Source organism: Phoca vitulina, unplaced genomic scaffold, assembly GCF_004348235.1.
Source record: "Phoca vitulina isolate PV1807 unplaced genomic scaffold, GSC_HSeal_1.0 scaffold3, whole genome shotgun sequence".
Lineage (NCBI taxonomy): Eukaryota > Metazoa > Chordata > Mammalia > Carnivora > Phocidae > Phoca > Phoca vitulina.
Genome location: NW_022589706.1, coordinates 92,754,877 through 92,782,547, shown reverse-complemented (window position 1 = coordinate 92,782,547; position 27,671 = coordinate 92,754,877). Strand labels below are relative to the sequence as shown.

Sequence of the window (27,671 nt, the reverse complement as noted above, 5' to 3'; positions counted from 1 at the left end):
TTATTGAAAGTGAAGGGTAGCTGGGGTGCCTGGGTGGCTCAGTCGTTAAGCATCTGGCTTTGGCTCAGGTCATGATCCCGGGGTCCTGGGATCGAGCCCCATGTCCGGCTCCCTGCTTGGTGGGAAGCCTGCTTCTCCCTCTCCCACTCCCCCTGCTTGTGTTCCTGCTCTCGCTATGTCTCTGTCAAATAAATAAATAAAATCTTTAAAAAAAAAAGAAAGTGAAGGGTAGCAAAACTAGTGAGTCAATGCCATCCTGTGCTATAAAAATTCCACATTACATTGTCAAAGAGAGAATTCTAGGCCTTGCATTTTCCCCACCACCTCCTTCCTTATTTGCTGTATTATAAATATGGTGGGCATATTTAACTTTCAACCTACGAAGAAGCTATTCGTAACTCTCTGTAAGATGACATTATGATATACAGCTCACAGGTAAGTAGGCCAGGTAAGCACTAAGAATGTTGCCTTCCCTTGGCTAGGCCGAGGGTGTGGACCACACTAGACAGTCTCGTTTATAGGACAGGGTCACTTCTAACTGGTATTTCTAAAGACCCACACTGGGCAATTAGAACATCTATCTTCTTTATTCTCATGTCAACTTTGACAAATACAGTTCTATCTCTAGATACTTTATAATTACTGAAGTTGCAAATACAGGATCATTTCAGTAAAAATTCTAACCAGCTGTGATTCATATCTACATATCTACATCAAGAAAGGCATTAGTCAAATGCTATTTGTACTACAAAGTACCAACAGGTTGAGCAACTTAAATTCATCAGGCTTTTAAGGATCTCAACCCTATTTCTACAATTCAGCCCTTATCTTCAAACTGAGTCTTTAGTGCGTACAATATAACCTTACTTTAGGTATAACAGAAGCCAATGAAAAGCTGAGAATGGCTACTAAAACGCATCACAGACCAAAACAAAAGTCTGATCTTCAGTCAGTCCTTTTTCATTTGGTAACAAAGGCAATTCCACTTAGAGAAAACAGACTCCCACATTTCAAAGGTTTAAAGTTTCATTAGAAAAATCGTACACAAAATAAAAAATATATTTTTCAAGAACCATAATGGTATTTCATTCATTAAATTCATTTAAAACATGAGTTACAGTAGAGAAAGAGAAATGACAGCAGAAAGTTTTATACAACCAATCTATCTGCAAAACCACACTCTTAAAAACAACACACCATACGGTCTTAATAAAAGGCAACTGCAGTTCCATTTTCTAAGCTGTCTTAAGTTGAGGGTTTTCTGTAATTGGTTTTTATACTGTTTTCTCCGTAACAAGTTTAAAGATGTCATTTCCTCATCACCAAATATTTTATTCTCCAAAACACCTGATAACCAGGTCTCTCTGTTGTTGCATTTCTTTTACTTTACTAAGGAATATAAAGCTGCTTTGAAGGTCAATCCAGGTTCAAGTCTATATCAAAGTTCTAGCACTTGGATATTTGTCCTCCTTTGCTTCTTAAGAAGTGTGATTCACAGTCATCTGTAGCTATGCAACTGAAATTATGATGAGCTTTTTCTCTCTTTTTAAGTCTGCCTACTAAATTCTACAACTCTTCCTCTCCCCACCGCTGGGAGCGCCAACCTCCCCTATCAGATTTAGATTTGGGAGGAGGTGATTTTGTTCGAATTCTCTCAATTTCTCAGTAGTAGTCAAATTATATCTGAGTATAAGATATTTTAAAAAGAAAAAAAAAAGTCTCTTTTTATTGTTTCATCAAGAAAATGTTAAAACTGTGACAGAAGTTAACCATCTGTCCCAACTCCATTCCATCAAGGCTCCCAAAGAGCCTTCCATGTGCTATGACAGCAGTGGCAGGATGCCTATTATTAACTGCTCCTGGCACTAGTACGACACTACAGATTGGGGCTTTTTCACTGTTCACTTAAACTATTTCTAAAAAGCAAAAGCCTCTGTAATTAGTTGGAATCTACCAGAATAAATTAGTCTCTGAAAGGAAGGTATTTGTTTCATTGTCAAGTTACATGCACATGACCAAAGGCAGGATGATCTGTTTTTCTGGCATAAAACTACACAATGTGTGTAACAACTAGGAGGGAGACTGGCTAAGATATTCCTGCAGCTTCGAGAAATTAAAGCAAAGCGCAAGCTGGAATTGAGTACTAAACAAAGTCCCCCAACTGGAATTCAAACTACAGTGAAGAAGGTATAAAGGGCATTAGCAGGTCAGTGTCTTAAAGAGTTACCGAGGTGGAAAGCCGCCTCTGTGTGCGCCTCCACGGCCACCCCTAAAGCCACCTCTTTCGCCTCGGAAGTTAGAGCGATTCCTTTCTCGGCCGCGGCCCGCTGAAGTTCCACCTCTTCCTCCGCCCCTGGGAGCTCCGCCTCCCCGATCAGACTTGGATTTGGGAGGAGGTGATTTTGGTCGGAGTCTCTCAATTTCTTCTGTACATCCAGTCAAGTAGGAATTAGGAGCACTAAAGTAGGATGCATATGTTTCTGCGTTATAGTTGCTATTTGTAAGAGTTGGTCCAACTGTAAGCCAGCCTGAAATAGAGGGAAAGAAAGATTATCTTTTTCTTCCCCCCCATTTCTCTTACTGATCCTTTAGGAGCTACTTCAAATCTCTAATGCATTTTTAAAGCTGCCCCTACCAAAAAAAAAAAAAAAAAAATTAAAAAATAAAGATGCCCCTATCACTCACTCATCCAATATTTATCTTTTTTACACAACACATGGCATTTAATCATGGTTATACAGATTTCATATGTATAGATCTTATTTCACCTGCATGATTGTAACTTTTGTAAAATATCTTCCTCATTGTCTCCATCTGCGTTTCACATTCTGTGAGAGTAGCACTTAGAAAAAAAAAATTACAGACTACACTGAGTTTGGGCTCAGTGAAAATTTAATAAATTTTATTAACCTTCCTCCTTGTGGAAATGATACCACTGTTTTCTGATTAGAATCCTGGAATCAACTTTTGCCTCTGCTCTTCCCAACCACAACATTAACCCAGCTGACAGGTGCTAGAAATTCAACCAGTACCATGTTGCTCCTATTCATTCCCATTTTTCCACGTCTACTGTCACCCTCAAACGTGAGCCTTTATTTTCCTACTAGGCCAGCCCCCTACACATGTCACAGACACACATACATATTGTAAAGCTCTCCCAGCCTCTCCTCCCTCTGAAAGTGGAAAGCCTAAAATAAACTTATTAAAATATGTCACTTCTCGGCCTAACCTTCTATCTAGGGCTCTCCACAAAGCACAGATTCGTATATATGGTATCTAATGTCTTTTAGGATGAAACTTGAACTAACTTTCCAATCACATTTTTCATTAATGTTTTTCATGACAACTTCATTTGAGTAAAAAAAATGAATCACTATAGTAACTGTTTCCATATAAATCTCCCCTCTGGAAATAAAAACAAACACATCATAATGTAAAAAAAACCCAAAACCCACAAAACCCCACCTCTGTGCCCATTCTATCCATCCTTTCAACCTGTTGAAAATTACATCCTTCAACATACAAATCAAATATACATCTTAAATGAAATAAAAATAATTTCTCAGAATTCTCATCACATGCCGTGCCTGATAGGGACAAAGTAGTTTTGTCAGCTACATTGCTAGACAGCTTGTAATGAGGATGGTTTCGGATTAACTGTATCTGGAATGGGAAAAACTACAAAGTAACTGTCAGTGCCCAATAAAGACTGATTTTTCAATTATTTACTTTTCTGTTTATTATTTTACATAATTTCATGAAATTTGAGACCATGAGTTTCTACAACTGAAATATTTTCAAGTTACTCTGCTCACCAAAGCATACAGAAGTAGCTGATGGGCAGGGAGAGAGAAGAGGGGTGGATTACGTTATACACACAAGTTAAGGCAACTTTAAGGATTACTTTTTTTAGAATGAAAATCAGTTTCTTCTAAATTCTTAGGCACTTGTATGGCCAATTATTCTATTAAAATTCTTTGACTTTTCTTACGTTTTATAAAATTTAGGTTGTTTAAAACAAGATTCTGGCTCTTTTCACCTTTAAACTGGATTTTTAACATGCTAAGGCAAAGAGACTGATTTTATATATCATGAATAAAGCAATGCTACTTTTACATTTTCTGAGAAAGCAATAAAAGAAACAGAATATACTGACATTTCAATGACACTCCGTACATGAAAGTTGTGCCCTCTAAGAAAAAATCTTTGTCCATAACAGTCTAATTATTTTCTACTCATTTTTTTTTCAAAGTAGTAAATTCACATTACATTGTTTTCGTAAAAAGTTAAAATTTTGAAAAGACAACACCACTATACATGTAAACAAACAAGCTAGGTATTTTAGTTTCTAATAAAGCCAAGATCTGTATTTCACAAATGTATGGTTATTTTCTGCAGAATTATTTAATCATTCACTTATGCATTTCTTCAACACGTTATTTACTGAATGATCTGAATGCTGGGTAGAAAGAAGTGAATAAGACAATCTTTGCCTTCCATGAGACTGCATGCTGGAGAAACTGACTAAAACATATGCCCAAATGAACCTGCAATTCATCTAATGATAAGTGTCATGAAGAAAAAGAAAACGGAGTAAGGGGAAAGACAGTGTTGGAAGGAGGAAGGAGGGGAGTGGAACAGGAAGGTGGCCACCTTAGACAGAGTTGTGAGAAAAGGTCTGCCAGGTATTTGAATGAAAGTAGAGGACCATGAAAAGACAAGAATGAGCCTGGCATATCTGAAGTACAGCAAGAGGAATCAAACACATCACAAGAATTTTATTTTACACAGCAGTGTGTACTATTTCTTGGCACCTATATCCCCAGGGGTGATAAAGTTTTTCAAAGATTTTTTAAGGTCCTACCTGGTCGGATTGTACTATCTCTTCCAAACAGATGAAGGCGTCTTCTACCAAGGCAAAAATGTTCAATTATATGAAAAATTTCAACAGGCTTTTCTATATTGCCAATTTCAGGTTCTTCCGTGATAATCAAGTCAATGTCAACATTAGCATGAATGAAGTCCCCATCTGTGCTACGCTTAACAGTTCCTTTGATCCCCATAAGGCAGTGTTCCTAAATAAAAGTAAGAGCAGACCAATTAATCTCTTCATCAGCAGTCATATTTCCTAACATTTTACATTTCTGATGTCCCCAATTCCAAAACAAACTTCATTTCTCCAAATCTTTAGAAAAATAGTTCTATGGGCAAAAACACAATAGGAAAGAAAACCTGGATCTCTGGATGTGGGAAGACTGCCAGGGAAGCTAGACATGACAGTATTAAATTTGGGGCCATGACGTTTTAGAACTGTGTCAATGACCACAGAGTCTTTTCCTCTGCAACCAGTTACGGAAACATGACCCTTGACCTTGGAATCTTAAAATGATGTTATACTGGGGGCTTCATATATGATCCAAGATCAAAACGATATACAAGATGTAAGGCTTTTTATATGGAGAGGGGACTTTAATCATGTATACAGACTTCTAATTACTCAACCTACGAAAATGGGAAAATCAAACAATTTTTTGTTTGTTTTTTTGACCTTCTCTAATTAACCTAAATGGCAGGCGTATGGGTTAAATAAATTTAATCTCTCAGCTGACTCCATGAACCATTATTGCAAGGGTAACGTAGGTTCCCTTCAAAAGAATTTTCCAGTCTCGGGAAGACTTAATAAGAAAGACTCTCCCACTAGTCGCTCCCTAAAGAGTGAAAGACTGGAGGACAAACTTTTAAAGCCTGATAGTAACAGAGCAGTTGCATGGAGCAGAGTATGAACCTTGTGTAGGTTCTTAGGATTCTTATGTAGGAAAAAGAGAAGGAAATAAATATGCCTCTAAGCCAACCAGCTGTGAGAGTGTTGCTGCCATCTCTTTCTTCTGGACCCAGAGAAAAGGAAAAAATCTGGAGGGGTCAGAGGGACCAAAAGTCCATACTGACTTAGAATTACAGCAGTTTAGAACACACAAGAATACATATTACCTTCTCTAGCACAGTGAATGTTGATCTAACATAGTACATAAAATATTTTAAAATTAAACTGGATGTACTACTATAACGTTCAATGCCATTTGTACAAATCTAAGAAAAGAACCTTTCTACCAAAATTAAACAGTATACAGTCATTTGGAAAAGCTTGAGGGAAAATAATGAAAATAAAGAAAACAAAACAATAAAGGCAATACCTTTGTTCTCTGGAAGACAGCTTTTGGATCTAAAGTCTTAGTCTTTCCAGGATTGTTTTTATTGGTTTTAATCCAACAAATATCTTCACATCTTCTGTAACCCCATTTGCGTAAACACTAGAAATGAAAATTAAAAAAAGAAATCCTTAGCTAAAAGAAATAAACAATACTTAAAATAACCAACCAGCATTAAAAAACTTCCTAGAGGTTTGAGACACTAAATTCCAAGATGTCACAGTAATTTTTAGTTCAGAAATAGAAAAAAAGAAATACCAGTCTTTAAATAGACAGCCATTATACAGAATGCATAGATACATTCTGGATATTAACATAATCTATAAAGTTAAATATCAAAACAAAGAATTACATTAATACTCCAATTCTTTTTTTTTTTTTTAAGATTTTATTTATTTATTTGACAGAGAGAGACACAGCGAGAGATGGAACACAAGCAGGGGGAGTGGGAGAGGGAGAAGCAGGCTCCCCGCTGAACAGGGAGCCCGATGTGGGACTTGATCCCAGGACCCCAGGATCATGACCTGAGCCGGAGGCAGTCGCTTAACCAACTGAGCCACCCAGGCGCCCTCCAATTCTTTAATACTACCTTCCACTGTCACCAACAGAAAGTGGGTTTTAAATCATAAAACACTCAGCCCCTCTTTAATCATAAAATTCAACAGATAATTTGATTCCTAGCACCTTGATTTTCTATCCTCTGACAAAGCTAAAAACTATTGAAAGTATTCTAATTGATAGCTTCTTTTCAAATGAGAGTCTTATGTTATTTTTATATATTTAATACTAACAACTTCAAAAAATTCAAAGCCTTAGAACTGTTATGTAGATCTCATTACTGGATAAAACTGTACTTTCATCTCTATACAATCTAGAAAACAGAGATCTGACCCATAGTGTCCTAGAATCTGTTATATAAGAACATGTAACAAACACTTGCTAATACACTGCTTAGAGTGGCATATTGAGGGCCTACTACCCAATGTAGGTGCTGACTAGCTGGTGGGAATAAAAACATAAGATATGTCCTCCCCCCACCCCCAATGATCCAAGAGGAAAGTAGGGGGAAAATAACTAAATTATGCAGTACAATATTGTTGGTACTGTTCATTTCAGGAATGCTCTTACTGTGTAAAGTGAGAAACACCTCAAAATGAAACTTGGATTTTTATTTTAAAATCTCAAAAATCAAGATCAGTATCTGTTCCTGTCAGCAATTATTTGTTTTGCACTGGATATTCATTATACATCACGAGGGTCTAAATCCCCATGCCCTAATCAATTTAACAAAAAGCTCATGAGTATTTCTCATGCTGAATTATTTTCGCAATCATTTTTGGCCGAAATCTGCTTTCACCAATATGACAGACTGCTACATAAACAAATACAATAAAACCTAATCATTTTCAACCTAATTTGGGAGGTGGAAGGCAAGTCCAAAGCCAGATATTAGAGCTATAAAAGGTAAATACCAACATACCTATAAAAACACATAGTATGTTTCTATTTTCTTAGCTTTTCCAGAGCATCTTGGAGAGGCACCAGCAAAAAACAGATACCCAATTGGAATACAGTTATAGTCTTACCTTGGAGTTAATAAATGATACAAGCAAGGATGTATCCAAGAGTCTCAAACTTGTTATTTATATAAAGAATACAAAGTAATTGCAGAATTTCAGGATTTTAGCACAAATTGATCTCATTATAATCCTACTTAAATTCTTTACCTGTCAAATGGACACTTCCTAAAATTACCAGGATTAAATGAGATCATCTGCTGTATAACAAGTAATATGTCCTAAAAATGGAAGATGTCATCTAATAACAAGTGAAGAAACTGAAACCCACCAGAGTAAAAATCTCTACCCAAAGTTCACTGCTAGACAGCAGAACTGAGACCAAAACTGAATGAAGCTTTCTAATACTTAGCCACATGCTCCCATGATTCTTGGATAAAAAAGCATATGCTATTTTGTTTCCATTTAGAAATCCAAAATATTGCAATAAAAAATAAAGGTCTGAAATACAGGAAATATAAGATGCTTAAAATAAATACAGGTGTTACATAACTTCTTTCTCACTCTCATTCAATCATTCAAACCATGTGTTCCAAATGCTGTGTTATTTTTCCAATTTGTTTTGGTTTCTATTTGGAATTCAGCAGTTAATATTATTCAGAAGAGTACTTTTTAGCTACTCATAATGAGCAGTAAATGACACTAAGCAGCCTGTTTTTGAGCTGCGGTTTCAAATGTCTAAACTGTTCTCCTGAAATTGTAACAAATCATATTTGGACATATTCAACCCTAGTGCTAGTTAACTAAAGAGTACTGCCTTTCATGCATTCTTTTCTGAACATATTTTTTTCCTTCTGAGTATTTTAGCAACTCAAGAAACAAAGGCAGAACAACATCTATCTTCAAACTTTTTATATTTTTTCTTATGAATTTAAAAATCCAATTAAAAAAAAACCATCTTACCACTCTTCCAAGGTCCAATCCCTCCCCGGAACCACACCAGAGAAAGATAAATGATCGAGGTGCTGCAATCTCATCAATTTCTAACTTCATAATCTGTAGGAAACCAAAACAATACTGCATAAAAGTATTTTGTTTCCCAGTCATCCTAAATCCAAAAGAACAACCATTGAGATTTATCAGGACTTTCAGTAGATGTGTTCTTTAAATGTACTAATTTTCATTAGAAAATAAATTTTATCCTTACAACTTATTCTGTTTTCTTATTCTATATTAAGAAAATAAACACACATGCACACACATACACATACACTTGATTTTATGCAGAAAAAGGTTATAGGGACCATATTCATAGAATAATGGAATTTTGTAAGATGTAGCTTGAGAACAGCCCTTTATGATTTACAGAAAAAGAAACTCAAATAGAAGAGGTTGAATTACCCCAAAATTAGGGGCAAAATTAAAATGAAATATAACAAATGTTTGGGGAAGATCTGGTTTTCAGTAACTACAGAAGTTCTATATAAAATAAATCAATATGCTCATCTCATTATAATGACCACTTTAAGTCTGAAATGCCAAAAAAAATAGTCTAATTTTTCCAAGGAAGACACACAGATGGCCAACAGCCACATGAAAAGATGCTCAACATCACTCATCATCAGGGAAATACAAATCAAAACTACTCAGTTTGTTTCTCAGAGTCCAGTCTCTCATGGTTCATCTCCCCCTCTGATTTCCCCCCCTTCATTTTTCCCTTCCTACTATCTTCTTTTTTTTTTTTAATATATAATGTATTATTTGTTTCAGAGGTACAGGTCTGTGATTCATCAGTCTTACACAATTCACAGCACTCACCATAGCACATACCCTCCCCAATGTTTATCACCCAGCTACCCCATCCCTCCCACCCCCCACCACTCCAGCAACCCTGTTTGTTTCCTGAGATTAAGAATTCCTCATATTAGTGAGATCATATGATACATGTCTTTCTCTGATTGACTTATTTTGCTTAGCATTAATACCTTCTAGTTCCATCCACATCGTTGCAAATGGCAAGATTTCTTTTTTTTTTTTGATGGCTGCATAATATTCCATTGTATATATATACCACATCTTCTTTATCCATTCATCTGTTGAGGGGAGGGGGGTGGGGGGATGGGTTAGCCTGGTGATGGGTATTAAAGAGGGCATGTATTGAATGGAGCACTGGGTGTTATATGCAAACAATGAATCATGGAACACTATATCAAAAACTAATGATGTAATGTATGGTGATTAACATAACATAATAAAATTAAATTAAAAAAAACTATAATGAGGTATCACCTCATACCTGTCAGAATGGCTAAAACTAGAAACAACAGGGGTTGGTGAGGATGTGGAGAAAGGGGAACCCTTATTCACTGTTGGTGGGAGTGCAAACAGCCACTCTGGGAAACAGTCTGGAGGTTCCTCAGAAAGTTAAAAATAGAACTACCCTATGATCCAGCAACTGCACTACCGGGTATTTACCCAAAGGACACAAAAAAACTGATTCGAAGGGGCACATGCACCCCGATGTTTATAGCAGCATTGTCAGCAATAGCCAAACTATGGAAAGAGCCCAGATGTCCATCAACTGATGAATAAAGAAGATGTGATATATATTTACAATGGAATATTACACAGCCATAAAAAAAGAATGAAATCTTGCCATTTGCAATGACATGGATGGACCTAGAGAGTATTATGCTAAGCAAAATAAGTCAGTCCGAGAAAGACAAATACGATTTTACTCATATGTGGAAGTTAGAAAGCAAAACAAATGAACATGGGGGGAAAAAAAGAGAGAGGCAAACCATACAATAGACTTTTAACTATAGAGAACTGAGGGTTGATGAACGAGGTGGGTGGGGATGAGCTAAATGGGTGATGGGCATTAAGGAGGGCACTGGTTGTGATGAGCACTGGGTGTTGTATTAAGTGATGAATCACTAAATTCTACACCTGAAACTAATATTACATTTTATGTTCACTAACTGGAATTTCAATAAAAACTTGAAACAAACAAAAAATTAATCTATAATTTTGTTTCCCTTGTATGTGCTGTTCCTTTATATGTGTTCCCTTGTATGTGTATGTTTCCCTTGTGTGTCACATTGAAAAAAAAAAGTTGTTCAATAATTAAATCTGTAAATTTCCACATAGTCACATAAAAAACTGTAACACTAACCATTTTATATATTCTTTTTCTTCTAGTTTTCTGCCATAGTTAGGTTTCAGAGACCATGGTTTAAGCAAATATTTGTGTTTCATTTATTTAAAAAATCTTTAATAACAGATCCATTTAAGTTATAACCATATCACCTCTAACTTAATCTAAACAGAAAAACATTATTTGACAGTAATAATGGAAATAAGCTACAATATGTATAAGCCTAGTGAGTTTTATATTCTGACTTTTCTAAATCTTGAAATCTCATCTAATATTCTCATAGGAATATAAATAAGTAAATATGTAACACACACACATACTCCTACATGTTTATACGTGAAACAGATAAAAATAAGTGATGACACACATTAGTGAAAACATTAAGCAAATTATTCTCTTGACATTGCAGCTCTAAATGCTAAGTGTTGGTATTTTAAATAAGTGCTTATATCCTTTACCAAAATGTGCTGACCACTACTGACTCTCTAATGTGAAAGAGAATACTTGTGAAATCCACTTTTCTTATTTACATTTTATATATAAGTTTAACTACTGGCACTTTCTTTAGGATATTATCACATAAAGGTTAAGAACTTAGGGCTCTAGGGCCAGACAAAACATTTCAATATGCCAGCCAGAGTTCAGTGAAATTCAAGTGAAATCAAGAATATGCATATAAAATAGAGTTCCTTTATTTCAAAAACTCTATTAGTCTGTCACCTATAGTTGAAGCTCTTGTGTCTTCACTGACCAAACCTTAGAAACTGGCCAGAGAAAATAAAGTTCAGCCTAGTTACAGCTGACCCATGAACAATGCAGGGGTTAATGGCACCAACCCATATCCCTCAAAGAAAATGCGAGTATAACTTCTGACTCCCCAAAACTTAACTACTTATAACCTACTATTGACTGGAAACCCTACTGATAGCATAAACAGTCAATTAACACATATTTTGTATGTTATATGTATTTTATAGTCTATGCTTAAAGTAAGCTAGAGAAAAGAAAATGTTACTGAGAAAATCATAAAGAGAAAATACATTTAAACTACTGTTCTGTAAAAAATCCATGCAGAAGTGAAATCGTGCAGTTCAAATCCACATTGTTCAAGGATCAACTATACTAATCAAAGACATAATGAGATTTTTTTCAATTTTCTTTTTTTTTTTTACTAAAGTCACAAAGACTGTTTTTATAATATTAATCAATTTTGATGAAGATATGGCTAAATAGATATTTCTCAAACACTACTGGAAGGAACATAAATTTGTGCAACCTCTCTGAAAAATTTCCCAGCAATAAATATCAAGAGTATTAAGTCTTTTATGTCTTTAGAATACTATATACTGTTACCTTTCTGAATTTCAATAAGCACAAATTACATTTATCATCAGAGGATGGGAAAAACTTTTTCAAAGTGATAAGATCCATAAAAATGTAAATAAAAAATGTCAGAGGGATTGAAGATGAAAGGAAAAGCTTCAAGGAGGAAAAACTAACAGTATATCTTGAAGATTAAATAATATTAATAAGAGTAACTATCATTAACACAGAAGAGGACATGCAAGAATTCAGCACTATTTCCTATGAAACACCCGTCTTACAATGTCAGTCCTTTCCTTTCCCAACCTCCCTCTGTGCTCCACACTCCTGGCCTACTCTCTCCTTGAAATTCCCTATTCCCTTGGCCCCTATGACGTTCATACTCTTGGTTTTCCTTACTCATCTTTGACCCATTCTTTTGACCTCTCTTTTATATGTGCCTCTTAAATGTAAAAGTTTCCTGAGGCTTTACTGTCAATCCACATGTTATCTTAAGACACTATCTCAGGACAAATTCATCTATTCTCATAGGTTTGATGTGCTAATCTTCTGAACCTGTATTTTGAGACACAGATCTGTCTGTCCTTTGAATGACATATTCCTATGTCTCACATACACCTCCACACAGCTGTCTCACATACACCTCAAAATCAACATGTTCAATATGATCTAATCCCACCAATCCAGCTCTTCTTAAATTCACTCTTTCTCAACTGGTGAAAACTCAACCCACTTATCCCAAGACTCAAATCTCTGAGTCATCCTTAACTCTCCCCCCTCATTCCAATCACTATAGCTCACCACAGTATCTACTACACATTACTGAATTTATCACCTTGCTATTCTTACTACCATCACCCTATTCAAGGTCCCTTTATCTCCTAACTAGGCTACTGCAACAGTCTTCTAACTGCTCTCCCCTTTCCAGACTTTTCCTCTAGTTCATACTACACACACTAATCTGACCATTTAACTAAACTGGTTAAAGCCCTTCAAAGACTCCTTAATGTCTTCAGGATGAGAGTTTAAGCTTCTAAGAAGACATCATCTCAAGAAAGGTCCAATCTGTGTTCTACCATCAACCTACAAACCAGATATTCTTTGCCTCCATCCCTTCTGCTCTTACTGTTCTTTCCATTTGGAATCACCATCCCATCCTTTCCTTTATTTGGCCAATTCCAGCTGTCTATTTATCCTGTTAAAATGTCACCTCCTCTTTGTTCATGTACCCCTTCCTCCAAGGCTTGGTCAGTTTTTCTCAGATCATCTTATGCAGTCCTCTATCATGGAACTAACAAAATAATAATGCAATTATCTGTTTAGGTCAATATTTATCCCATTAAACTAGGTGCTCCTTAAGTCCAAGTACCAGGTCTTATTATCTGTGAATCTCCAGTACCTACCACATTGCCTAGCACAGAGTGGTACTCAATAAGTATTTGTTATTTTTGTTATTGATTGGTAAAAACAGGTAACTTTATGTAACTGACTGAAGTTATCAGCTTGCCTAATTTTATTTAGGAAAATGTAATTTTATCACAATTATACTGAAATTATGTATCTTTTTTATCCATTATACTGTAAGTTCCTTGAAAAGAAATCATGTTTTTTTATATATATACCTATTATACTCTAATGTTTACTAAAACTAAGCAAATGCAGAAAGAGTTATCAATCATTCTGGCTTTAGACTTTTCTAGCTATACATCCAAGGACTCTAAAACTGGAACCGTGAGTCTTCTATAGAGTACTTACTACCTGCTCAACTTCCGCCCCAAAAAGAAGAATCAGACCAAAGATAGTGTAATATTTGTTAGTGTACCCTGGATCTTCCGTCACATTATATACTATATATTTACGATTCCTAAAAAGGTAGGAATATTTATAATCTTCTCATCAAATAAATATTCATTTGAAAAATAAATAATTACAATGTAGAAAGTTTCATCATACATCATCCCAAGTCCAGCATTTTTCATTAGCAGTGATGCCAGTTTCTCTGTAATATTCTTCTAAAGGGGGTTCCAGAAGAATCACATCAAATTTAGGTGTCAGTTCTCTGATGTCAAAGGCTTCTATATCTGCTTGTAAGTACCTATTTGATTAAGGCATAAAAAGTGACTAAGAGATTTTCAAATACCTTACAGATGATAATGAAAGGAATTTCTTAAATATTACTAAACGCTATTTACAAAGTAATCATAAACTAATTAGTGATACTTTTTTATGCAGGAGTATCTTTCTTCAATATAGACAGTAAACCATCTACCAACACTCTTCTCTAGAAGATTGATATAATCACACTACAAACTAAAATCATATTCCCCTATGTACATCGAGAATGTACTTCTCTCACTTTTACACTGAAAATCCATACTAGTATGTAAGTCTCTGAGCCCCATTTCATCATAATCTGAACATTATTTTTTTCTTAATTGTTAAGTTAGAAAAACTATTTGTTAGCTTTAAAATCCTCCCTCTAAAAAGTTGTTTCTAAAGATGGGTGTAATTTTCTTTTATCAATTTGTTTTTTAGTAAAATTGTTTATATTAATAGCCTTTTCTGGCTACCTAGTATAAATTACGACTAGCCTTTATTGAAAGGTTTTTTACACATAGTATGAAAGTAATTTAAATATAAAATACTTTAAGAGTTTTTTAAATTGGATGAATATTAGAATCTGCTAATATTTTTCTCCATACACTTGGACTTCTTTGTGATTCTTCTAATCACTAACAGTATACATTTTAGCAAATTGTTAAGTGTATAAAATGTTCAAAGTAAGCTAATGTGAATTAAGTAGATTCTCCAATTTCAAAGACTTTTTACACATTTTTGAAGAAAACATTATTCTGTTTAGCAAAGGTTAAAATGAATTTTCATAATCCAGTATGTTAAGAATAGTATCCCTGAATGCTGAGTTATAATTAATTTTTATTTTCTTCTTTTCCTTCACCTAAGTTTTCTAAACTTCCTTCAATAAATAAACTGCTTTTTGAGAGGAAAAGTCATTTAAAAACATTTTAAGAAACTCAAGAATACAACAAACATGAACAATTTTCTAAGAAAAAAAATTAAAGACACTTTAAGGAAATTGTCTAGAAAACTGAAAAATAAAATGAGAGCCTACTAGTGTACTCAGCACTGGAATGTCAAACGAATCTATTTTACCATACAGAAGACAACAGTCTGTTAACATTAAATAGGTGCTGAATCTTTTTTTCAAACAGAAAGGCTATAGGATAAAAAGACTGCTATTTTAAGCCTGAGTTGGCAATAAAAAGTAACTGAAAAAACACACTCACATAGGAGGAGTGTTAGATTTAGCTATTAACTCATCTTTCAGTCTGATGAGCTCCCTCAGTTTAGGGTATTCTTCAAATCTGTCAGCCAAACCTGAGGACAAAAAATAGTAAATAATAAATTTCAATGCAATTGAAGTTAATAGCAGTGAATTCAAAGGTTATGACTCCCCTCAGGAAAACAAAACAATACACAATTACCACTTTATTCTCGTGCCCTTTTAAAAAGTTAATTTCGAATATTTTTAAATATTTTATATATACATTTCATATCTAATGACCCTAATCCCACATGCAGGCAAAAACCCAGATGTTCCAGTCCAAATCAATAAACCATTTAATCTCTCATATTTAAGTTAAATTTGCTCACAGCATTAAGTTAAGCCATTCTGTTCTGAGGGAAAGAAAAGAACAACTGCCTTCTTCTACCATGTTTTCCCCCCTTTCTATTAGCTAAAAGAATTCTTTCTCCTTAAGAAGCTAGTGATTATTGAGGTTTGTACTTAGCTTCTTAAATAGTTATCAAAAGCAGAGAAAATGAGTATTTCTTTTCTTTCTTATGATTACACATAGGAAGAAACCAAGAATAGTTAGAGATGAGAGAAACACTGCTGATGATCTTAAATTAACTGGCTATGGCTCATGGACACAATCCTGGAACAAATCTAGTAAAGAAGATAATGAGTCCCTAATAGTAGACTACCTCTCACCTCCAAGACAAGTTGTCTTCTCTATGAGTATTTCTTATATCAATATTTATAATTTTAAAGATTTCATATCTCCACATTATTATAAACCAAATCCCCATATATATTTTCAGGCTTAAGATCTTAAAAAACATATATAAGTCCTACAAAGGGTACTTAAAAACAGGAGACTCACTGTTCCCATGTCCTCAAAAATGTTTTAGATCTTTGAGCTCAGAAGAGATTTTAGGTAAAGCAGCATAATGCCTGTTAAACAACTATAGGGATAAGTAAGGCTTTGAATGTCAAAGATTCCTAAAAGCTTTTATTTGGTTTTCTCCCCCGCCACCCCAAGAAACATATTCCTAACAATATAAATCACATAAGCATCTTAATTTAAAAGCCAAAAGTACAGATAGTAATAACTTTAATATCAAAGAGTAAAAGTGAAAGATTTTGTAAAGCCTCTTCAATCAGTGCTTATAAAACAAATTGCAAATAAAACAAGTTTAAAGACTTTTATTATAGTCAGGTTTTAATCACAGGAGAATTGGCTCTTACTCTTCTATAAAACAGAAAGTGCAAGTTTTTCTCAATCCGTAATAGTTTCCTAAGTACTTTATCTTTGCTGTGGGGAAATAAGTATCTTAAGAGCAGAAAGGTAGATAATGAAATTCAGTTATACAACTATCATAAAAAACAGCTTTACTAAAGTATAACTGATATATAAAAAACACACATATTTAATGTACACAATTTGATGAATTTAGACATAGGCATGCACCAGTGAAATCCTCACAGCCAAGGCAACAGACATATCCATCACCTCTAAAAGTTTTCTTGTGTTCCTCTGGGTGTGTGTGTGTGTCTGTGAGTGTATGTACGCACGCGTGTACATGTGTGATAACGCTTAACAAATTTTTAAAGTTTTATTGACTATAGTCAACAGCATTGCCGTATAGCATAGCACTATGCTATACAGTAGATCTCTAGAACTAATTCATCTTGCATAACTGAAACTTTATATCAATTCAGTAACACTCCCTATTTTCCCCTTCCTCCAACCCCTGATAACCACTGTTCTCTGACTCCATGAGTTTGACTATGTTAATACTTCATAAAAGTGTAAGTATTAATCATATTACATATACTCTTTTAGGTACCTAAGTATTTGCATATTTGTTCCATGGCTGGCTTATTTTACTTAGCATTATCATAACTTTTTATGCTACAGCTAAATTTTGCTCATGAAAACACTAAAATCAGTTTCTACTTCAAGAGTAACACTGCTTGCAAGCAACACAGAAAAAATAAATCAGATGACATCAAAATTAAAATTTTTTGTGTGTTGCAAATTATACCATCAAGAAAGTAAAAAGACAACCCACAGAATGGGAGAAAATACTTCCAAATCATATGTCTGATAAGCAGCTTGGACTGAGAATATAAACTCTTACAATGTAATAATAAAAAGGCAAATAACCACTTAAAAAATATGCAAAGAGTTTGGATATTTCTCCAAAGTACTTAAATAGTCAACAAACATATGAAAAGATGCCTAATATCATTAGTCACTAGGAAAATGCAAGTCAAAATCACAGTGAAATTATCACTTCATACCCACTAGGATGGCTATAATTAATAAGACAGATAAATATTAAGTGTCAAGCATGGGAAGAAACTGGGACCCTCATACACTGTTGGGAAGAACGTCAAATGATACAGCTGCTTTGAAAAACAATTGTGCAGTTCCTCCAAAAGTTAAACAGAGAATTAACACATGACCCAACAATTCCACTCTTAGACATATGCCTAGGAGAAATGAAAGCATATGTTCACACAAGAATTTTACATGAATATTGATGCAGCACTGTTTATAACAGCCAAAAAGTGGAAACAACTCAAATGGATGGATCAACAAAATATGCTACATACATACAATGGAATATTATTTGGCAGTCAAAATAAATAAAGTACTGGCTCATGCCACAACATCAACGACCCTTGAAAACATTGTGCCAAATGAAAGAAGCCAGTCACAAAATACCACATATTGTACAATTCTATTTATATGAAATGTCTAGAATACGCAAATTGTTAGAGATAGAAAGTCAATTAATGGTTACTTAAGGTTGGGGCAGATGAGGAGGAGGCAATGGGAACTGACTAGTAATGGGGTTTCTTTAGGGGAGATGAAAATTACATTGGGGTGATGATTGCACAAACTGGATTAACTAAAAAAAAAAAAAAACAAACAGAATTATATCCTTTAAATGGGTGAATTATATGGTATATGAATTATCTCAATAAAGCTGTTTTTAAAAATGCAGGGGTAATGCCTTTGAGGGACTTAATAGTAGACTGGACAGGGGCTGAGGGAAGAACCTCTGAGCTCGAGGATATCTTAATAGCAACCTCAAAAACTGAAAAGCAAAGAGAACAAAATCTGAAAAAACAAAAAAAAAGCTAGGAAATCCAAGAACAATGGGACAACTACAAAAGATGTAACATGTGTAATGGAAATACCAGAAGAACGAGAGAGAGGAAGAGAAGAAATATTTGAAATAATAATGACTGAGAACTTCTCCAAATTAATGTCAGACAACAAACCAGATCCAGGAAGCTCAGAGAATATCAAACAGTATAATACCAAAAAACCCCTAAACTTACGGCATATCATTTTCAAACTACAGAACATTAAAGATAAAGAAAAAATCCTAAAGAAATCAGAGGAAAAAAACCACCATGCCTACAGAAGAACAAAGATAAGAATTATATCCAATTTCTCAGAAATATGCAAGCAATAAAAGACTAGAGTTAAATATTTAAAATGTGTTGAAAAAATAAAACACCAGCCAAGAATTCTATACTCTGTGAAATTATTCTTCAAAAGTAAAAGAGAAATAAAGACTTTCTTAGAAAAATAAATATTGAGGGAATTTGTTGCCAACAGACCCACCTTGCAAGAAATGTTAAATTCTTTAGAGAGAAGTAAAAAAAATAATACAGGTGAGAAAATCAAGCCTACAAATGAAAGGAAAAGCATCAAAGAGGAAATAAATGAAGGTAAAATAAAAATGCAAGGATAGTCACAGAACCAAACTGAAGAAGGAAGGAAGGAAGGGAGTAACACTGCTGGAAGGAAAAGGAAGGTATACTGGAAGTATGCAGAATGAAAACAGGAAGCCAGGAAAAATAATTTTGGAATTAGAAAAGCCAAGCCAGGAAAAATAATTTTGTTAGAAATAATCCACAAAATGGATAAATTACATGCATGTAATCAAGAGTTAGCAATAGCATATTCCCAACAAATCTAACATACCTACATCCCTGATGAAATTTTGAGGTCTATGTCCAGTGTCTACAAAATGTTGGCAGTAATCATTATGGGGATTTAAACTCTGCGTTCCCTAAAGAAAAAGCCAAAATTAAATTAAAAGCATTTACTCTAATGGCAGATACACTAACTCTGTAATTTACTTTTTGTTATGAGGCCATACAAAATAGAAGTTGATACGTAGATTAAAAAAAATTAGGAATATTTGAAAACACAACAAAAATGACAGTATTACTCTTTAGTAGCTACAGACATTGATACAGCATTATCTCATCCTAAATGACCAAGTATCAGAAGTCTATTTCAAGAATAATTTTAAATGATTTTTATTTTATAATAATTATTCCTCAATAACTGAAAAAATGTTGAAAATAAGTATTTAAAATTTTTTCATGCATAGAGCTGAAATGTGAAGAGTTATGATATAAAAATTTATTTACCTTAAGAAAAGTACTAGAATCTTTATAAATCTCTTCTTCATAAGGCAAATTCTCTTCTTCCTGCTGCATTTCTAATTCATCCTTGGAAAAGGAAGATTAAATAGACATTTTATGTATAGGAGGAATATTTTATGTATTTATGATATCTTGAGTATTACGACTCAATATAAATATTTTGTTTTTTAAAGATTTTATTTATTTATTTATTTGATAGACAGAGAGAGAGAGCACAAGCAGGGGGAGCGGCAGGCAGAGGGAGAGGGAGAAGCAGGCTCCCTGATGAGCAGGGAGCCTGATGTGGGGCTCGATCCTAGGACCCCGGGATCATGACCTGAGCCGAAGGCAGATGCTTAACCGAATGAGCCACCCAGGTGCCCCAAGACTCAATATAAATACTTCATTTCCCTAAGACATAATTTTTCAAATTATCATTAAAGTCAAACACTGAAGTCTTTGCATTCTTATCATTATCTAGTTATTTTTACAATAAATAAAAATTTCCTTTTCATTCTCATCAATAAATAGCTGTCTCTAACTACTGATTTTGTTGACTGAATTGTCTAATATTATTTATCTCATACTATAGATATTAGAATTTAGCTCAAATCATGAAAGACATGGCCACCAATGGGGCAATTTTATTTCTATTAAAAACCATATGAAACTACTATTTTTATAGATCAAAAATGTTAAAATATCAGGAACTGTATATGGTTAAATATACATATCTATATGATAATAAGTAAATAAAGTAAAATGATAACAATAAAATAATCACTTATATTTAAGTTGCATACGAACATATACCAAAATGCAATGCACAAAACAGTATTTATGAGATTAGGTAACTGTATCACTCAACTTCCTAGAGACTTACTGAAACTATGCATTCTCTTCTCTATTAAATATAATTGTACAACAATTAACTTGAAAGAAATGGAGATAGGTTTTTCGTCTATAATACTTTCTTTTCAACTAAATATTGCAATTATAAGTTTAGAAGTTGTGTTTTTTCCTTCGGCCTCTTTCAGAAACGGTTCTACATTATTGTCTAGCCCATGGGTTCTCAAAATATCTTAATTGTACTACCCTACTAATAAACATGGAATAACACAACTCAAAAAAGACAGTACTGTAGCCACTCAAAATTTGATCCCATTATCCAAAGTTTCTGATACATCTACCTCCTTAGTCTTACTTAAGAATATTATTGTCCAGTGCTTACTAGGCATTATGCTTTATATCCATCACCTCTTATATTAAAATAAGGAAACTGAAAGATCTTAATTGAACTGATTACAGGACTACTTCATTTTATTGTGCTTCAATTTATTGCACGCTGCAGATATTGCATGTTTTACAAACTGAAAGTTTGTGGCAACCTTGCATCGAGCAAGTCTACTGGCACCATTTTTCTGACAGCATTTGCTCACTTCTTGTCTCTATGTCACATTTTGGTAATTCTTAACAAAATTTCTAATTTCTTCATTACCATATTTGTTATGATGATCAGCAATCTGTGATCAGTGATCTCTGATGTTACTATTATAATCGTTTTGGGGCACACTGAACCGTGTCCATACAAGATGGTGAACTTTATCAATAAATGTTGTGTTTTGATTGTTCCACCAACTGGTGGTTCCCCTGTCTCTCTCCCTCTCCTTGGGCCTCCCTATTTCCTGAGACACAATATTGAAATTAGGTCAATTAGTAACCCTACAAGTCCTCTAAGTATTCAAGTAAAAGGAAGAATTGCACATTTCTCACTTTAAATCAAAAGCTAAAAATTATTAAGCTTAATGAGGAAAGCATGTGGAATCTGAGACAGGCCAAAACCTAGGCCCTTTGTGCCAAACAGCTTAATTGTGAATGCAAAGGAAAAGTTCTTGAAAGAAATTAAAATTGTTACTTCAGTAAACACATGGATGATAAGAAAGTAAAACAGCGTTACTTCTGATATGGAAAAAGCTTACTGGTCTGGAAAGAAGATCAAACTAGCCACAGCATTCCCTTCAGCCAAAGCCTAATCTAGAGCAAGGCCCTCACTCTCTTCAATTGTATGAGGCCTGAGAGAGGTGAGGAAGCTGCAGAAGAAACGTCTGAAGCTAATAAAGATCAGTTCATGAGGTTTAAGGAAAGAAGTCATCTCAACGTAAAAGTGTAAAGTGACGCAGGAAGCGCTGATGTGGAAGCTGCAGCAACACTGAGGCAAGACCCTCCACCAGCAAAAAGATTAAAACTTGCTAAAAAGCTCAAATGAAGGCTAGCATTTTTTAGCAATAAAGTATTTTTTTAAAGATTTTATTTATTTATTTGAGAGAGAGAGAGAAAGCGAGCACAAGCAGGGGGAGCGGCAGGCAGAGGGAAAAGAGGGCTCCCCACCGAGCAAGGAGCCTGATATGGGACTTGATCCCGGGACCCTGGGATCATGACTTGAGTGGAAGGCAGATGCTCAACCGACTGAGCCACCCAGGCATTCCAGCAATAAAGTATTTTTAAATTAAGGTATATAACTTGTTTTATCAGACATTAATGCTATTGCATTTAATAAACTATAAGATAGTGTAGACATAACTTTTATGTGCACTGGGAGACCAAAAATTTCATCTGACTTGCATTATTGCAATATTCACTTCATTGTGGTGGTCTGGAACCAAACCTGCAGTATCTTCAAGGTGTGCCTGTATACGTATGCTACTGACAATTATTTTAGAAAGTTTAAAATTGAGCTTTTCATCACATTTATTTTCCTGGATAAGAATCTATTATTGTAGGGCACCTGGCTGGCTCAGTGTCTGCCTTCAGCGTGGGTCATGATCCCAGGGTCCTGGGATTGAGCTCTACATTGGGCTCCGTGCTCAGCAGGGAGTCTGCACTCTCCCTCTGTGCACTTCGCTCTCTCTCAATAAATAAATAAAATCTTAAAAAAATAATAAAAATAAATTTTAAAAAAAGAATCTATTATTGTGAGGATTTATATTTTTCTTGACCAGAAAATTGCCCTGTTCTGTACTTGCCTTATATTCTTCCATTTTGTCTTCATCTGTCTCTCCTTCGTCCTGATACTTACGTTTTGCATTTGGAGCAGAGGTATCGTAGGAAGCCCTGAAAATCAAAACTGAAGTGTTACACACAGATATAGAAAGATGTATAAATGGCAGCTATTAATAATATTAAATAACAGCTTACAGAAACAGAACAAGGCACATTTTTTCGGATTAAGTAGTATCTATTCATCCAATTTATAAAATAAAAAAAAAAAATCACAAAACCTGATTGGTAATTGTGTATTTTACTTTTATGAGAAAGCAACCAAATCAGAAACTAGCTTTTATAATGGATGAGTGGCAAAAAGAAACTTCTACATTATATATCATTCTAATCTGTCTTAAGCAAAATTGATATTCAAATTAATAACCAGAATACTGAAAAATTCTAAGTGCTTTATGAACTACCAAATGAATACCACTTTTAGGGCAAAGTGTGTTTTCTCTCATAAGAATTTGTAAATAAAATTATTTATGGTATATAAGCTAATTCTTAGTCTAACATTCCATTTTCTAACTACTTCATGAATGAGAAGTTACTATATTCAGAATGTATTTCATAATTCATAATTCATGAATACTAAAAACCAGTATTTCTGAAATCTTTATTTTGATGCTTGTCGTAACAACACACTTCATACCTAGGATTATTTGTTTACCAAAACAATAACCAGGGGCGCCTGGGTGACTCAGTCGGTTAAGCATCTGCCTTCAGCTCAGGTCATGATCTGGGGTCTTGGGATCAGCCCCATGTCGGGTTCCCTTCTCAGCAGGGAGTCTGCTTGTCCCTTGCCCTCTGCCCCCCCCACTCGTGTTCACCCTCTCTCTCCCCCTTTCTCTCAAATAAGTAAAATTTAAAAAAAAACAAACAATAACCCTTTCACAATATTAACATGTCACTAAAAAAAAAAAAAAAATTATTCAACTGACCTGCAAGTTTCTCTTGTTTCAGCAATTTCTCTCTGCTCATCTTTGCTATTTAACACAGCACCAATGCTGTCGGCACTTTCTGCTCCCAACTGAGAAAAGACAAAAACCAAAAATTAGATCATAATGTATTGGATAGCCTTTCCAGCCGGTGTAGCAACATTTAACATATCAGATATTAAAAGAAAGAAAACAAAAAAAAAAACCAGAGAAACCAAAAAGCCCTAACTACCTCAGCAGGCAAATGGATTAATTACCTTGCAGGAAAAACTAGAAATACCTTGGAACAAAACCATGTTAATTAGGAACAAATCTGAGAGCTAGCGAGCATTTTATACTTTGTTATATTTTGAAATTAAGGCAATTTCAGCCAATCCTCTACTTTTTAAGTAAATAATAAAACACAATTTAGTAACAGTAGCAATAACAAAAAAAGCAGCTAACATATAGTGTATATAGGGTGGTAGGCATTAACACTTTGTATCCATCAGCTCATATATTATATCTTATGTATCCCGTGCTGTAATAAGTATCTATCCAGTTTTATTCAAGCCAAGTCTTTATACAATGATTTATAGGCACAATACTGAATTTTAACAATACCTCGAAAATGGTAATGCAAATTCTGTTTGGCAGTTGGGGAAATTCTGCAAAACACAACAAATAACTAGTTGAGATAAGCTGACTACACAGAGTGGGATCAGTTCATGGAAATCTTTAAAAGCCAAATGAACAATTGCAGAATGCAATTTATAGGCTATGAGGAACAATTTAATATTTTTAAGTACAAGAAGGGCATGAGGAAATCTGCATTAAATAGTCCCTTTAGCTCAGGAAAGGGAATATACTAAAATATCAGAGCAAGTCCCTAGCCTTGATCTTAAACAATTACCACTGCCTTGGAGTGCCTGGGTGGCTCAGTCGTTAAGTGTCTGCCTTTGGCTCAGGTCATGATCTCAGGGTCCTGGGATTGAGCCCCGCATCGGGCTCCCTGCTCGGCGGGAGGCCTGCTTCTCCCTCTCCCACTTCCCCTGCTTGTGTCCCCTGTCTCTCTGTCAAATAAATAAATAAAATCTTTAAAAACAAACAAACAATTACCACTGCCTTTTTAGTTTGCCTACTTCATGACTCCCCAAAGCTTTCTCCAATGATAAATCTCTTACAATATATCAAATGTTCCTGATATTTTAACTCTTCCAATTATTTTATTGGAACTTCCAATTATTTTATTTTACACTTCAATTCTTTCATCTTTACTTTTGTTTTCTTCTCCCCAAGTTACATGTAAGCTCCCTAAGGAGATGAACTCTGTCTTCTTGGTATCTGTATGTTCAGCAGCTTGCATAATGCCTGACTCAAGAGTAGATGCTCAATATTTGAATGAACCAATTAGATATCCTACTACATTAGAATACAATGTATTACAATAGAAGTGCTTTAAGTCAAAATTCTGCTCACAAAACTGTGAATGACTGGAGTAAGTAAATCATAGATTTTCCATTATGGAAGCACTAAATATATTATTTTAATAATTAGGACAATTTGGTATCATTTGAAAGCATATACGATTTTTTTTGGAATAAAGCTACAGCTAAGTAAAAAGCAGGTGTAAGTTGCTGATGTTTATATTCTGTATAAGTAATATAAGTAGTGTACTCAACAGTAAGGACAACAAAAGCCAGGTGGAAGAAGATCCTTAGCTAGAGAGATCAAGATCTCTCTGATAGCTTTCATTACAATGTTCTGACCTGAGCTGTGCTACAGTGGATGGACAGAAATCAGAAAGGAAGGAGGACAATTTTTTAAAAATCGTAAAGTATAAATTGCACAAATCACATTCTAGGGAGTAATCTGTGTTGTTCATATGGAGAAAAGCAATCGAAAGAAAGGCTGAAATTAGTTGGTAAAGTGGAGGTCTGTCATTGATTATATCAGACATCCTTACTTAAGTGGAATAGTTCCTAACCAACTAGAAGACTAGGGAGCAGCTAGTGTATTGGAAAGAGCATGGAAAGGCCTAAAACTGCAGCTTGCAAACTTGCAAACTTTGTGGACTTCAGCATGTAACTTAAATTCTTTTGAGCTCTATTTTCTCCATCTGTAAGATGCAAATAGCATCTGACTTGTATGACTGAAGATAATGTATATAAAAAGCTTAGCAGTCTTGATTCATTGAAGGTACTTAATAAACAGGACCCATTATTAAGTTTTATGCACTATGCAAGCTCTTTTAGGGTAAGGACTACTTTTTATACATGGTTGAATTGCCAGTGGCTACTAGACCCCCTGGTATACAGTAAGACACAAAAATAACTATTTATGAATGCATTTTAAGTCAAAGAATTCAAAACTCAAAAATAAGAACCTTACTTGGTGGTAACAAAGCTACTGAGTATTCTGAAGACAACTTGATAAAAGAAGGTGGGAAGAAGAAGGCTTGGAAAAGATACCTGATTTGTCCCAGATCATAATGCCAGAGGGACAGAACAGATCTGATTCCAAAGTCCCACATTTTTAACACTATACCACAAACCTTTCCATCAGATCATAAGAGTATAGGTTTCAAATTTTCATATACTAAAACCAAGATTCATTACTGAAAAAATAACGGTAAGATGCCTCACTAAAACCTCTTAGTATTTTCTCCATCACTTTTACTGATATGAATGGTAGGATGGGAAACACAAACTCTCTCAGTAGAGGTGTACATCTGCATTTTCTGCATGTGTACTCTCCTGATCAAGTGTTAACTTACACACGAGAAGCAGTGAAGACAAGCTTTGGAGAGACAAACTGGGTTCAATTTTCTGGCCTAGCGGTGAGAGACACGGGGCAAAAATTACTTAACCTCTCTAGACTCTGTTTCATTTTTCGGTAAGTGAAGTTAATGATACCTATTTGAAGGGTTTGCTGTGACTGACAGAGTAAGAATTCACATGTTAGCGATGGGTGATGACGAAGATACCGTACTTAGCACAGCGGACTGCAACACACAAGATGCACAAACTAAAATTTACACTCCGGCTACTTCTAATGCAGTCTTTAGACATGATCCCAAAGAAAACACTATAAATCTATTTCACAAGGAAGCCACAATCTCAAGAATTACGTGTTAAGAAGAAAGGCAAGACACAGAAGACCATTTAAATAGTTTAGAGAAACTTAAGGGATAACAAGTCACTCTTCCTTGCGTGAACTACGGTAATTTATTTACAAAGACCAAAGCTTTGTATCCCCATCCTTGAGCCCTGCGCCAGACACTTGGCGTGCATTCCACAATGGTTGCTGAAGACCAGTCGTGGCGTTCGGTTTAGCAACACAATGACCGCGGCACAGTATGGAGAGAATATGAGGGTACTGCGGCGGTTAAGAACAAGAAAGGCAGGTAGGCCTAGGGAACAGGGTCGCGGAACCAGGAAAGTATGCACCGCAGTGGTTAGGCAAAGACAGAGAGGAAAGACGGGGAGGAGAAAGGAATCGCGCACGCGCATTCTCGATTCCTCCCTGGGCCGCGGACCTGCTGCGCAAGGAGCTGTCGCCGTAACTTCTGCCGCTCCCGGATCTCCTGCAAGCGGCTGTCCATGTCCCAACTCCTGTTTCCCACTGCCCCCAAAACCTGACAATTATCGGATGAAAAACCACCCGATTTTTCTTCTGAGTCTGTGAAATACAAGATTCACCGGAATCTTCAAGCACCGGGTGTCCCTCAGCCTTTCCTCAATAGGTATT

General features: G+C 35.0%; 1 protein-coding gene across 1 annotated transcript; it reads right to left on the bottom strand.

Moving 5' to 3' along the window:
• Positions 1-179: 179 nt before the first annotated feature.
• Positions 180-27,671, bottom strand: METTL14 (methyltransferase like 14). The gene is made up of 11 exons (XM_032401090.1): positions 27,460-27,671; positions 23,946-24,034; positions 22,986-23,073; positions 19,969-20,049; positions 19,514-19,601; positions 15,509-15,599; positions 14,157-14,298; positions 8,687-8,779; positions 6,192-6,308; positions 4,865-5,075; positions 180-2,528 (listed from the first exon to the last, which is right to left on the bottom strand). Exons 1-11 carry the CDS (start codon positions 27,523-27,525, stop codon positions 2,224-2,226), a joined length of 1,371 nt encoding a protein of 456 aa, XP_032256981.1. The 5' UTR covers positions 27,526-27,671; the 3' UTR covers positions 180-2,223.